The sequence below is a fragment of the Ovis canadensis genome, chromosome 11 (assembly GCF_042477335.2).
Source record: "Ovis canadensis isolate MfBH-ARS-UI-01 breed Bighorn chromosome 11, ARS-UI_OviCan_v2, whole genome shotgun sequence".
NCBI classification, from domain to species: Eukaryota; Metazoa; Chordata; class Mammalia; order Artiodactyla; family Bovidae; genus Ovis; species Ovis canadensis.
Window position 1 is genome coordinate 53,586,465 of NC_091255.1, and position 14,071 is coordinate 53,600,535.

General features: G+C 41.0%; 1 protein-coding gene across 1 annotated transcript in view; it reads right to left on the reverse strand.

The window, feature by feature from the left end:
* LOC138415488 (leucine-rich repeat-containing protein 37A3-like) overlaps positions 1-14,071 on the reverse strand; it is a 49,835-nt gene that overhangs the window by 32,844 nt on the left and 2,920 nt on the right. Inside the window, exons 3-7 of the mRNA XM_069544107.1 lie at positions 12,934-13,991; positions 12,608-12,834; positions 12,151-12,313; positions 9,735-9,806; positions 2,344-2,415 (exon numbers count right to left, since the gene is read on the reverse strand). Of these exons, the coding sequence (XP_069400208.1) occupies positions 2,344-2,415; positions 9,735-9,806; positions 12,151-12,313; positions 12,608-12,834; positions 12,934-13,991 (1,592 nt within the window). The remainder of the gene's footprint in view (positions 1-2,343; positions 2,416-9,734; positions 9,807-12,150; positions 12,314-12,607; positions 12,835-12,933; positions 13,992-14,071) is intronic.

A 14,071-nucleotide genomic window follows, 5' to 3' on the forward strand; every position in this document is an offset into this window, starting at 1 on the left:
CAACAGAATGGGAAAGACTAGAGATCTCTTCAAGAAAATTAGAGATACCAAGGGAACATTTCATGCAAACATGGGCTTGATAAAGGACAGAAATGGTATGGACCTAACAGAAGCAGAAGATATTAAGAAAAGGTGGCAAAAAATACACAGAAGAACTGTACAAAAAAGATCTTCACGACCCAGATAATCACGATGGTGTGATCACTCACCTAGAACCAGACATCCTGGAATGTGAAGTCAAGTGGGCCTTAGAAAGCATCACTACGAACAAAGCTAGTGGAGGTGATAGAATTCCAGTTGAGCTATTTCAAGTCCTGAAAGATGATGCTGTGAAAGTGCTGCACTCAATATGCCAGCAAATTTGGAAAACTCAGCTGTGGCCACAGGACTGGAAAAGGTCAGTGTTCATTTCAATTCCAAAGAAAGGCAATGCCGAAGAATGCTCAAACTACCACACAATTGCACTCATCTCACATGCTAGTAAAGTAATGCTCAAAATTCTCCAAGCCAGGCTTTAGCAGTACGTGAACCGTGTACTTCCAGATGTTCAAGCTGGTTTTAGAAAAGGCAGAGGAACCAGAGATCAAATTGCCAACATCCGCTGGATCATCGAAAAAGCAAGAGTTCCAGAAAAACATCTACTTCTGCTTTATTGACTATGCCAAAGCCTTTGACTGTGTGGATCACAATACACTGTGGAAAATTCTGAAAGAGATGGGCATACCAGACCACCTGAACTGCCTCTTGAGAAACCTATGTGCAGGTCAGGAAGCAACAGTTAGAACTGGACATGGAACAACAGACTGGTTCCAAACAGGAAAAGGAGTACGTCAAGGCTGTATATTGTCACCCTGCTTATTTAACTTCTATGCAGAGTACATCATGAGGAACGCTGGGCTGGATGAAGCACAAGATTGCCGGGAGAAATATCAATAACCTCAGATATGCAGATGACACCACCCTTATGGCAGAAAGTGAAGAGGAACAAAAGAGCCTCTTGATGAAAGTAAAAGAGGAGAGTGAAAAAGTTGGCTTAAAGCTCAGCATTCAGAAAACGAAGATCATGGCATCTGGTCCCATCACTTCTTGGGAAATAGATGGGGAAACAGTGGAAACAGTGTCAGACTTTATTTTGGGGGGCTCCAAAATCACTGCAGATGGTGATTGCAGCCATGAAATTAAAAGACGCTTACTCCTTGGAAGGAAAGTTATGACCAACCTAGATAGCATATTCAAAAGCAGAGACATTACTTTGCCAACAAAGGTCCATCTAGTCAAGGCTATGGTTTTTCCTGTGGTCATGTATGGATGTGAGAGTTGGACTGTGGTGAAAGCTGAGTGCCAAAGAATTGATGGTTTTGAACTGTGGTGTTGGAGAGTCCCTTGGACTGCAAGGAGATCCAACCAGTCCATTCTAAAGGAGATCAGTCCTCGGTGTCCTTTGGAAGGAATGATGCTAAAGCTGAAACCCCAGTACTTTGGCCACCTCATGCGAAGAGTTTGACTCATTGGAAAAGACTCTGATGCTGGGAGGGATTGGGGGCAGGAGGAAAAGGGGATGTCAGAGGATGAGATGGCTGGATGGCATCACTGACTCGATGGACGTGAGTTTGAGTGAACTCTGGGAGTTGGTGATGGACAGGGAGGCCTGGCGTGCTGCGATTCATGGGGTCACAGAGTCGGACATGACTGAGTGACTAAACTGAACTGCTCCAGTTTTAGCTTAGATTAAATTATCAAAATCATGAGTTAATGGCATTCACACTAATGCAAGTGCTCCATAATTTCTTTCCTGTGGGTGACAATTTGAAGTTAACTTTCATTCCTCTCATTTTAGTAAAACAAGTTTTTCAAACCTTTTCCAAAAAGGCCAGGGAGTAAATATCTTAGGTTTTGCAGGCCACACAGCCTCTGTCACATATATTTCTTTCCTTCTCTCTTTTTTTTTTTTCATTTACAACCCTTTAAAAATCATTTTTAACTTACAGGCTGCATAAAAATGGACCATGGTTCAGATTTGAGTCATGAACAAAATATAAGCAGACAGTATATGAACATTTATATATAATGTTATAGACGTGGGAGTCTATAATTGCTCAGATCCCATTACCACTTTTCCTCTACAACTAAAGGGTTTTTTCCTATCTATAGCTTGCCTAAATAATTAAATTAAAAAATGATTAGGAGGTATTTAATGGTAGAGATGGGCTTGGGCCTTACACAGACTTACAAAATTGTAGAATTGTATAGGTGGAAGAAATTGAAGAGATTATGTAATTTGAACCCTGTAGTTATTTTATAGAGAAGTTCTCATCAATAAATATGATTCACTAATTAACTTACAAATATTGGAGGGATAGCAAGCCTTCAAATGAGTCCTTGTGTAATTCAGTCAAAGAATTTTCACTGAGAATTCTGAAAAATGAAAAGGTTATTTCTCAATCAAAATGCAAAATAACTATAACCATTTACTACATAGTACTCCTGTAAGTGGAGGAAGCTAAGTAATGGTGCCATCTAAACACCCTAATTTTTATTTAATTTAGGGGTGGCAATTTCTGTTCTGTTTTCATTTAAACCTTTCTCTTCACATCCTTTGTGTCCATCTCTCTCCATCTCTCTCTCTCTCTCTCTCACACACACACACACACACACACACACACACACACACACACTCTCTCCATCCACTCTTCCCACCAAATCACACAGATCATTTAGTTAATGCCCACTCTCTAGATCACAGGATTTCTCTTAGAATTCAACTCTGGGCAGCACCAACATTGCAGAGGTGTCCTTCCCTCTTCTCTTTTCCCAAACCTTATTGGGAAGTTCCACACAGAACTGTATCAGGGCTGCAAATGAAGTCATTTGATTTTTTTCCTCTAGTAAAACTTTTTTGAAAATTATTTGCATATTTTAAAAATATACATAAAATATATACAATTGTTCAGTTTAATAATTATGAAACAAATCCCTGTGTGATACCACTCATGTCAGAAAAGAATCCTGTCAACATCTGAGGAGTCCCTGGGCAGACCTTTCCAATCACAGCTCTCTCTCTGACTTTAGCACAGAAGAAAGATATCAGATTCTCTATAAAGATATCAGAGGTCAGTTTCTCTTGCCTGCAAGAATCCCCTTCCTTGCAATATTAACAGTGGTACATCCTTCAGGAGTCTCGGGGATCTGAACACATGCTATGTTGCCTTGTGAATATTTTCACTGAGTGCTGCATTTAAAACATTGTTTTTCACTCACAGTGTATCTTGGTCACATATTCATATTAATTCCACTTCATAGCTTGATTCCATCTCATAAATTAATTCTTTACTCATAGCTTATGAGAATTAAAGTATTACTACCTGGAAACTCTGCAACTCAGTTATAAGATGCTTCATATTATATAGAATACAGGCACATACATTTTTAAAGGCATATACATTTTTAAAGGATCACTAAAACAAAAACACAGAAGACTTCATTCCCACAGAATTCCCACAAAGAACTCTCGGAGTCCTGAAAATGCTTCAAAGATCCTGACCTCAATTTGAAATTCACCATGTTAGAAAGAACAGCAGTGATGGACAGGTGAAGGAGGAACGGTCAACAGCCGGTGCTAAGACTGACTACTCACCTCGGTTAAGTAGTGGTTTCACATTTCCATGGAAATGATTCAAAAAGAAAAAACAAATGGGTATGTCCAACGACGTTTATAGTAACCCTTTCCATAACTTTGAAAGTTGGAAAGAACTCTACCTCCCCATGTCACATAACAAAACCAAGTACACCATAGGTGATATACAAAAGTTGCAGGAAATAATGATATATGAAAAAGGTCAAGACAGAAGCGACTCTACAGACTGTAGGCCACCAGATTCCTCTATCCATGGGATTTCCTAGGCAAGAATACTGGAGTGACTTGTCATTTCCTCCTCCAGGGGGTCTTCCCAATCCAGGGATTGAACCTGCAGCTCTAATGTCTCCTGCATTTGTAGGCAGGTTCTTTACTACTAGCTCCACCTGGAAAGCTCAAATCAATATGCCCAACGACGTTTATAGTAACCTTTTTCATAACTTCAAAAGTTGGAAAGAACTCTACCTCCCCACATCGTGTAAAAAAAACTGTGTATACCATAGGTGATTTACAAAAGTCACAGGAAATAATGATATATGAAAAAGGTTGAGACAGAAGTGAAACTCGTATGTACTAGTTGTAAGTCTGAACACTGACAAGGACTCAATCAGGACAGTGAAGAGACGGGGCTGATCATCAACTCTTCACTGCACTGTCTTCTTTGATTGGCTGATGCCCATATCAGACTAGCTGGAGTTTGAATATTGTGGGAGGACAGAGAGTAACCAAGAATATGTATTTTAAATGAATGGGGTTTCTTTTTGTGGACTTGTTTGGATGACAGGATATTAAAATTTTTAAAAATAACAGTAATAAATTCAACCTAGAAGTAAAGTGTAGACTGAGAATGTCAGTCACCAAAAAGTACCCCCCAAAAGAGCTTCAAATAAGCAACTAACTGAAATAAAGTCTACTGATCTGTAGAACTCCAAATATTCATTCTGACTGAGGCAAGAAATCTAAAACTATAGGGAATCAAGAGTTAAAGCCAGATCGAAAACTTTCTCACACCATGAAAATATTAAAACCAGGCATGAAGTAACGTTTAAGAAACATCCATGTTTTACTTCTGACCAGGGTTCTTATCTAAGGCAATCTTCTAAGTTTCACATTCATTCTTGATTTTATATTTATAGACAATTATCCTTCTTTCCATTCTGCAACTTCTAGAAAACTGAGAGGGCTCAGTGTTTCTTTGACTCAACTATACATATAGTTGAGTGGCAGGCCAAATAGCAGGCCATTCTAGAAGTGATTTACTCGACTTTGTCTGCTTTCTTTCTCTCCAAAGTATTCATCAATACTTAAGATTATGTCTATTTATCTATTATACTTACTTACTTATTTTTATATATTTGTAACCCCCTTAAGAACTGGAATACTTGGTCTTTTTTGTTTTGAGGCCTGTCTTCCAGCATGTAAAACAGTTCCTGGCACATAGGAGACACTCAAAAAAATATTTATTGAATGAATTCAAAAAGTGACGGGTTATCAACTATCTGATACTTTTATTTAAAACAAATCATCCATTTACCATCATTCATGAGGATAAGTACAGGGAAAGAAATATCTTCTCCCCTACATTTGTGACTAAATCTTTTGAGATAAGAATCCGTTGAGAATTTCATTTAAAAAAATGTCCTTTTCCCTAGAAAACTGCACTGTCTGGAACACATGTAAAAGTATACGTGCAATTTTCCGTTTCTGGACCATCCTTTTAGGGCAGAGGTCTATGAACAGAGTAGACTGAATTCAGAGGGCTAAACTTGGATGGGAAACAAAATTACATCTCAATTTTCACAATCTCTCAGTAAAATCAGCATTTCCTTCCATTATGAATATAGGCAACAAATCACAGTAGATCAGCAGTAGTTAACTTGGTCCCCAATAGAAATCACAGGTCATTTCATATCACATGTACATTGCAGATATCTCAAAATATCATTTATTCACATCACTACCCTGAGGTATAACATTTATTGACCTACCACTATCTTGTTATTTAGTGTGCTAAGAGAAGCATGTTTATTACTATATCACTGATTTTTAAACTATTCTGAAAACTAGTCAGTGTTTCAATATAGTCGGTTTCCTTTGTTTTTCTATCTATTTTGACGTATTATACACTTAAAAACATTATCCCAAGAATATAAGCTTCTGTAGATTATACGCCAAAGAGACATACATGGGGGATCAGGAGGGAGATTAAAAAATTCTGCCCTGGGGAACCACTGACACCAAGTTAGGAACCTCTGTTTATAAGGTATAAACCTCAAGCTGGCTGAGAAATCTTCAAATCTTACCAGATTCATGTTATACTGTATCACTTCCCAAACATGGGCTTTTTAACAGTTAACTTTTTAATTCAAATTTATTTTTCACAAAATATGTAGTATATATTCACAGGGCTCAAAATCCCAAAGATATTAGTACACAATCCAAACTTTTTCTCTTACCTCTGTCCCTTAGTCTACCATTGCCCTCTACTCCTCAGAGGAAACGAATGTTAATCTATTTCTTGTGCCACATGACTTTCATTCTTCTTACAAGTTTGGGAAATAAAATCTCCAAGTTAGATACTATCATGGGAAATATAAACTACATTTTGTAGTTACGAAATCTGTAAATTTTAAAAAATTGCCTGGTTCTAGTAGTTTTTCCTTACCAATAAGATAGTCAAACTAAAGGAACATGTCTCTAAGGGTGGTCATAATCCCTATTTTCAGATTGACTGTTATGTCTTTTATTATTAATTCAGAATTCATTTATGACTGGTTTATTCAAGTTGAATGAATGATATGACCACAAACGGTCATGAAAAATACTAGTTAATTACTTTGAATGTTTTTTTTTTCCAAAATCACTTATGTATCTAAGCAGACTTTTTCTACAAATCAATTTAAAAAAACAGTAACAGAAAAATGGACTAAGGGCAGTTTAGAAAGACAAATGTTCAGTAAACATATACAGACATTTAAATTCATAAGTGATCAGAAAAATTCAAATTCAGATCAGACCTCTTTGATTCACCCATCAGATCAGACAAAAAAAGAGCAGGGGGGCGGGGCAGAGAATATCCAATGGTAGAAGGAATGTGGGAGAAATGAATGTCATCATGGCATGTTGATTGGAGTAGAACACGGTCAACACCGAAATCAGATTGATTATATTCTTTGCAGCCAAAGATGGAGAAGCTCTATACAGTCAGCAAAACCAAAACAGGGAGCTGACTGTGGCTCGGATCATGAATTCCTTGTTGCCAAATTTAGACTGAAATTGAAGAAAGTGGGGAAAACCACTAGACCATTCAGGTATGACCTAAATCAAATCCCTTATGACAATACAGTGGAAGTGAGAAATAGATTTAAGGGATTAGATCTGATAGTGCCTGATGAACTATGGACGGAGGTTCATGACACTGTACAGGAGACAGGGATCAAGACCATCCCCATGGAAAAGAAATGCAAAAAAGCAAAATGGCTGTCTGGGGAGGCCTTACAAATAGCTGTGAAAAGAAGAGAAGCGAAAAGCAAAGGAGAAAAGGAAAGACATACCCATTTGAATGCAGAGTTCCAAAAAATAGCAAGAAGAGATAAGAAAGCCTTCCTCAGTGATCAACGCAAAGAAATAGAGGAAAACAACAGAATAGGAAAGACTAGAGATCTCTTCAAGAAAATTAGAGCTACCAAGGGAACATTTCATGCAAAGATGGGCTAGATAAAGGACAGAGATGGTATGGACCAAACAGAAGCAGAAGATATTAAGAAGAGGTGGCAAAAATACACAGAAGAACTATACAGAAAAGATCTTCATGACCCAGATAATCACGATGGTGTGATCACTCACACTCACCTAGAGCCAGACATCCTGGAAAGTGAATTCAAGGGGGCCTTAGGAAGCATCACTACAAACAAAGCTAGTGGCGGTGATGGAATTCCAGGGATGCTATTTCAAATCCTAAAAGATGATGCTGTGAAAGTGCTGCACTTAATATGCCAGCAAATTTGGAAAACTCAGCAGTAGCCACAGGACTGGAAAAGGTCAGTTTTCATTCCAATTCCAAAGAAAGGCAATGCCAAAGAATGCTCAGACTACCACACAATTGCACTCATCTCACACACTAGTAGTGTAATGCTCAAAATTCTCCAAGCCAGGCTTCAACAGTACATGAACCATGGACTTCCAGATGTTCAAGCTGGATTTAGACAAGCCAGAGGAACCAGAGATCAAACTGCCAACATCCTCTGGATCATCAAAAAAGCAAGAGAGTTCCAGAAAAACATCTACTTCTGCTTTATTGACTATGCCAAAGCCTTGGACTGTGTGGATCACAATAAACTGCGGAGAATTCTGAAAGAGATGGGCATACCAGACCACCTGACCTGCCTCTTGAGAAACCTGTATGCAGGTCAGGAAGCAATGGTTAGAACTGGACATGGAACAACAGACTGGTTCCAAATAGGAAAAGGAGTACATCAAGGCTATATATTGTCACCCTGCTTATTTAACTTCTATGCAGAGTACATCATGAGAAATGCTGGGCTGGATGAAGCACAAGCTGGAATCAAGATTGCCAGGAGAAAAAAAAAAAGGTTGCCAGGAGAAATATCAATAACCTCAGATATGCAGATGACATCACCCTTAGGGCAGAAAGTGAAGAGAAACTAAAGAGAGTGATGAAAGTGAAAGAGCAGAGTGAAAAAGTTGGTTTAAAACTCAACATTCAGAAAACAAAGATCATGGCATCTGGTCCCATCACTTCTTGGGAAATAGATGGGGAAACAGTGGAAACAGTGTCAGACTTTATTTTTGGGGGCTCCAAAATCACTGCAGATGGTGATTGCAGCCATGAAATTAAAAGACGCTTACTCTTTGGAAGGAAAGTTATGACCAACCTAGATAGCATATTAGAAAGCGGAGGCATTACTTTGCCAACAAAGGTCTGTCTAGTCAAGACTATGGTTTTCCAGTAGTCATGTATGGATGTGAGAGTTGGACTATAAAGAAAGCTGAGGGCAGAAGAATTGATCCTTTTGAACTGTGGTGTTGGAGAAGACTCTTGAGAGTCCCTTGGACTGCAAGGAGATCCAACTAGTCCATTCTAAAGGAGATCAGTCCTGGGTGTTCATTGGAAGGACTGATGTTGAAGCTGAAACTCCAATAATTTGGCCACCTCATGTGAAGAGCTGACTCATTTGAAAAGACCCTGATGCTGGGAAAGATTGAGGGAGGAGGAGAGGGCGATAACAGAGGATGAGGTGGTTGGATGGCATCACCGACTCAATGGACATGAGTTTGGGTAAACTCTGGGAGTTGGTGATGGACAGGGAGGCCTGGCATGCTGCAGTTTATGGGGTCCCAGAGTCAGACACGACTGAGAGACTGAACTGAACTGAAAAATTTATATCTACATAGTCTTCACCCCAATAATCCCATTTCTAGATATCTATTCTACAGAAATACCTGACCAGATTCACAAAGGTGCCCGTATGAGGATATTCATTGCAGCAATGCATGCAACAAGAAAACTGGACATACAAATGTCCTTCAATAGGAGCATTATTAAACTGTGATACATTTATACTATGGAATATTATGCAGGAGTTGAAATGAATGTGTTAGCACTCTATGTACTAGGAATGAAAGAAATCTAAGACATCATGAAATGAAAGAATCAAGTTGCAAGATGTTTCATTTGTGTAAAAAAGGTAAGAAAATCATACAAGAAACCTATTTGGTTATCTGGAAATATATATGTATTCAAATGTATAGGAAAGAGTCTGGAAGGATATATACTAAACTCAAAGCAGCCTGAATGGGGTTTAGGGAGCAAGGAGGGTTTTTACTATACCTGTTATTTTTACATAATGAGAATATAATCATATAATACTCATATAATGGAAAATAAATTACTGACTTTAAATAGAGCCTGCCAAATTTAATCTTTAAAATAAACACAGAATTTCAATCAATAGGTTGCTTTGGGAGATGAAAGGGGAAATACCTTTTCTCACAGCTATTGACCTCAAAATTCTGGACCAAGAAGGATCTTACAAGACAGTTAGCAGTTTGTATTCACATTTGGACATCATATACTCACAGTTTCTCAGCCCAACGGTATGCCTTCCATATATTTTCATCAATGTAAGAAATATAGTTTCCTTGGAAATTTCTGTGAAGAAACACAGGTTATATCCTTGAACAGGCAGGAAAAGAATGAAGAGAATATGTAAAAGAACCATGGCCACCTTATGGGTAATATTCAAATGCAGAAAAAACCAGATTTTTAATTCCCACAGCTTCCCAGTGTGTGTGCTTAGTCCAACTCTGTGACCTTCTGGACTATAAACCCGCCAGGCTCCTCTGTTCATGAGATTATCCAGGCAAGAATACTGGAGTGAGTAGGCATTCCCTTTTCTGGGTGATCTTCCCAACCCAGGGATCAAACCATAAATGTTTAAAACGGAACTCATCTTCCTCTAACTAGCTCTCCTTCCCAACTGCTGTATTTCCACTTGTTATACCACCATCATTCCCCCCATCGCGCATGCATGCTAAGTCACTTCAGTTGTGTCCAACTCTTTGCAACTCCAGGGACTGTAACCTGCCAGGCTCCTCTCTCCATTGAATTCTCCAGGCAAGAATACTGGAGTGGGTTGCCATTTCCTTCTCCAGGGGATCTTCCCAAGCCAGGGAATCAACCCATGTCTCTTATGTCTCCTGCTTTGGCAGGTGGGTTCTTTACCACTAGCACCACCTGGGAAGCCCCATCAACATACGCGATTTTTCTCTTTCCCACATACCCAAGTCCACCAACGCTAGTCAATGACTACATCTAGTTGGTTTTGCCTTTGTCATGCTCTCATGATTTTCTTTCTACTCTTCTCACAACCACTCTAATTCAGCCCTTTCTCACTTTACCCCTAGATTTTCCTAGACCATTCTATTTGGTCTTAATAATTCTCTTGTTTTAATCATTTGTCTTTCTTGCTTGAAAACTTTCAGTGGCTCCGCATATCTCACATCATCACTTTCAAACCTCCATTAGGGTAGCCAAGGTTTTCCATAATCGTAGCTTTCATTGTTCTCTAACCCAATCTTTTGGGCTTCCCTGGTGGCTCAGCGATAAGGAATTCACTTGCCAATGCAGATGTGGGTTTGATCCCTGGGTCAGGAAGATCCCTTGGAGAAGGAAATGGCAATCCATTCCAGAATTCCTGCCTGGGAAATCCCATGGGTGGAGGTGCCTGGTGGGCTACAGTCCACGGGGTCAAAAAGAGTCAGATATGACTTAGCTACTAAACCACCACCACCAACCCGCTTCTTTTTACAGCCAGACTAATCTATGAAATCCTGATCATCCTCGCAGGCACACATTTGCCTAGACCGTGCTCTCTGTTTTTTCTCTAACAAATCACAGCCAATGTTTTAAGTCCCAGCTGAAATTTTAACTTATCCATACAGCTTTCCGTGACCTCCACAACCTAATGATTACAGGTCCTGGTGAACTACAGCAGATATCTGTATCTCTTTTAATGCTTAACTGCATATTATCTCCCTTTTAAAGCACATCCCCTTTCTTCTCACCTATCATTGCCATGTTCTGCAGACAATGTCATACTTCTGTGGTGCCCACAGTACTTAGCCCTGTGTTGGGCACAAAATGGGTGTTATACATAGAAATCAGGGGACAAAGATGAGTTCTAGATATAACTGAGGAACTAAATATAATAATAGCTAACACTAACATATATGCTAGGCACTGGTGTTTTACATGCATTTTACATGTATTGTGTGTGTTAGTCGCTCAGTTGGGTCTGACTCTTTGAGACCCCATGGAACCTGCCAGGCTCCTCTGTCCATGGAATTCTCTAGGCAAGAATACTGGAAATGGAAATTTCCTTCTCCAGGGGATCTTCCTGACCCAGGGGTAGAACCTGGGTCTCCCACATTGCAGGTAGATTCTTAACCATTTGAGGCACCAGGAAAGCCCATATATGTTAGGCACTGGTGTAAGAGCTTTACATGTATTAACTCATCTAAATCTCACAACAATCCTATGAGATGACAACTATCATCATTCCCACTTTACAGATGCAGAAATTGAGTCACAAAGCTAGCAAATTACAGACATGGGTTCAAACCCAGGCAGTTCAGCTCTGGAATCTCTACTCTTAACCATTTGTTGTTTCACCACCAATGAGGTGGGGAGAGGGACATGTTGCTGTAAAGAGGATGGAGCAAAGATGGGAGAAGAGTAGATGTTGAGGAATTAAATAATGGGGTAAAAATTAGAGAAGGAAAACGAATAGGGGTGATTATAAGTAAAAGACTGGAGAAGAGGCAACAATAGTAAGGAGGAGAATGAATATAAGGAATCGTTGACAAATGAAAGGTTAAAAATGGCAAGTCAGTCAGTATGGGTTGGGGAGATGAGAAAGACCCAGGAAAACCTGGAAGAGGGGCTGCCACATTAGGGAGAATGCAGAGAACAAATAAAGAAAGGCCGTTCTTACAAGATGGTGAAGGTGCCATTGTAGGAGTTGGGCCCTGGCTCAGGCACTCTGTGGAGCTTCTGCTTTGCACTCAGACCAACACATGACAGCGTCTCATCTTTGCAGGTACAGAGCTTACATACATTGATGGTTGTGGTGGCATTCTGTACTGGTTGCTTCTTTCCTAGGATATGTTTTATACCAGGGGGACTTCTGGGTACCGAAAATGGAGTCAAAGGAAAAAGAACCATCCGAGATATCATCTCAGATGACCTTGGTTGTTGAGATATGCTAACTCCCAGGTCCACAGTTGGGATTGTGGCTTGAGTCAGGTTTGGCAGAGGAAGTGTCACCTCTGGGGGAGCCGTGGTCTGCTGCAGGGTGGTAGAATATTCAGACACCATAGCAGGTTCCGGGGTTATGGTAAGCTCCAGGTTTGCATGATGAGTTGTGATGCTGGGTGATGTTGGAGGCTGACTTTGATCCTTGCTTGGGGTCTCCTGAAGGGTTGGAGGAGGTTCAGCCTCCGTATTATTCACTGCGGTAACGTTAACTTCCACGTCCATAGGCTGAATCGTGACTTCAGTCAGGTTTGGCTGGGCAAGTGTCCCCTCAGGCTGTTCTGGAGGAGGAGCTGTGGTCTGTGGCAGGGCAGTAGAATGTTCAGATGTAGCAGGCTCTGGAGTTACAGTAAGCTCCAGGTCCACATGATAAGCGGTGACGCCGGGCGACGCCGCCTCGAGTGCTGGACCTGTCACCTCGGAATACAATGGCGGCTGAGCTACAACTTCCTTAATGGGTTTTGGAGGCTGAGCTTGGGTCTGCTGCGCAGTTGGAGAAGGTTCAACCTCCACAGTGGATTCCGGAGTTAGTGTAAGTTCCAGGTCCAAAGATTGGAAGGTGACCCCACTCAAGGCTGGGCGCTGAGACTGAACTGGCTTTGGATGTGGCTGTGTTAACTCGGGGTATGGTGGAATAGCTGCAGTCTGCTGTAGGCCTGTGGAATATTCAGCCTCTGTCGTAGGTTCTGGAGTTGTGTTAGGCCTCTGGCCCGATGGTTGAACTGTGACACTGGGCAGCAGTTGGCTCTCAGCTGGCATTGGAACAGTCACCTCTTGCTGCACTGGATGCTGAGCTGGGCTCTCCTGCATGGCTGGAGAAGATTCAGCCTCATTCGTAGATTCTGGAGTTATGGTAAGTTCCAGGTCCAAAGGTTGAGCTGTGAATTCTGTCAATTGAGACTGAACTTGCTCTGGATTTGGAAGTGTCACCTCAGGGGGTTTGGGGCGAAGAGCTGTAGAAGATTCAGCTTCTACAGTAGGCTCTGGAGTTACAGTAGGCTCCGGGTTGAGAGGCTGAACTGTGATGCTTGGCAGTGTTGGATTCTGAGCTTGATACTGGCCTGGAGTTGAATCAGCCACAACCTCCTTAGGTGGCTGTACAGGCTGAGGTGGTAGCTCCTGCATGGTTGGAGAAGGTTCTTCCTCCTTGGTAGGCTCTGGCTTTATGCTCAGTTCAAGGTCCAAAGGTTGAACTGTGACCTCAGTCAAGGTTGGATGTTGAACCTGAACCTGCTCTGGATTAGGAATTGTCGCCTCCAGGGGTGTAGAAGGTTCTGGAGTTATGGTAGGCTTCTGGGCCAAAGGTTTGATGGTGGCACTGGTTAAGTTTGAATGAGTCTGATCCTGTCCTGGTGTTGAAACTGTCACCTCGTAAAGCATTGGAGTTTGTGCTACAACCTCTGTAGGTGGCACTGGAGGCTGAGATGGGGAGCCCTGCTGGGCTGGAGAAGGTTCTATCTCTTTAAGGGGTGGGGCTGGGAACTCCTCTTGGTTTGGAGAAGATCCTACATTCTGAGGGGGCTGTAGAAGGTGAGGAAGGGTCCCCTGAGGGGCTGGAAGTGGTTCCATCTTTGCAGGGGGTTCTGATGTCTGAGTCTGAA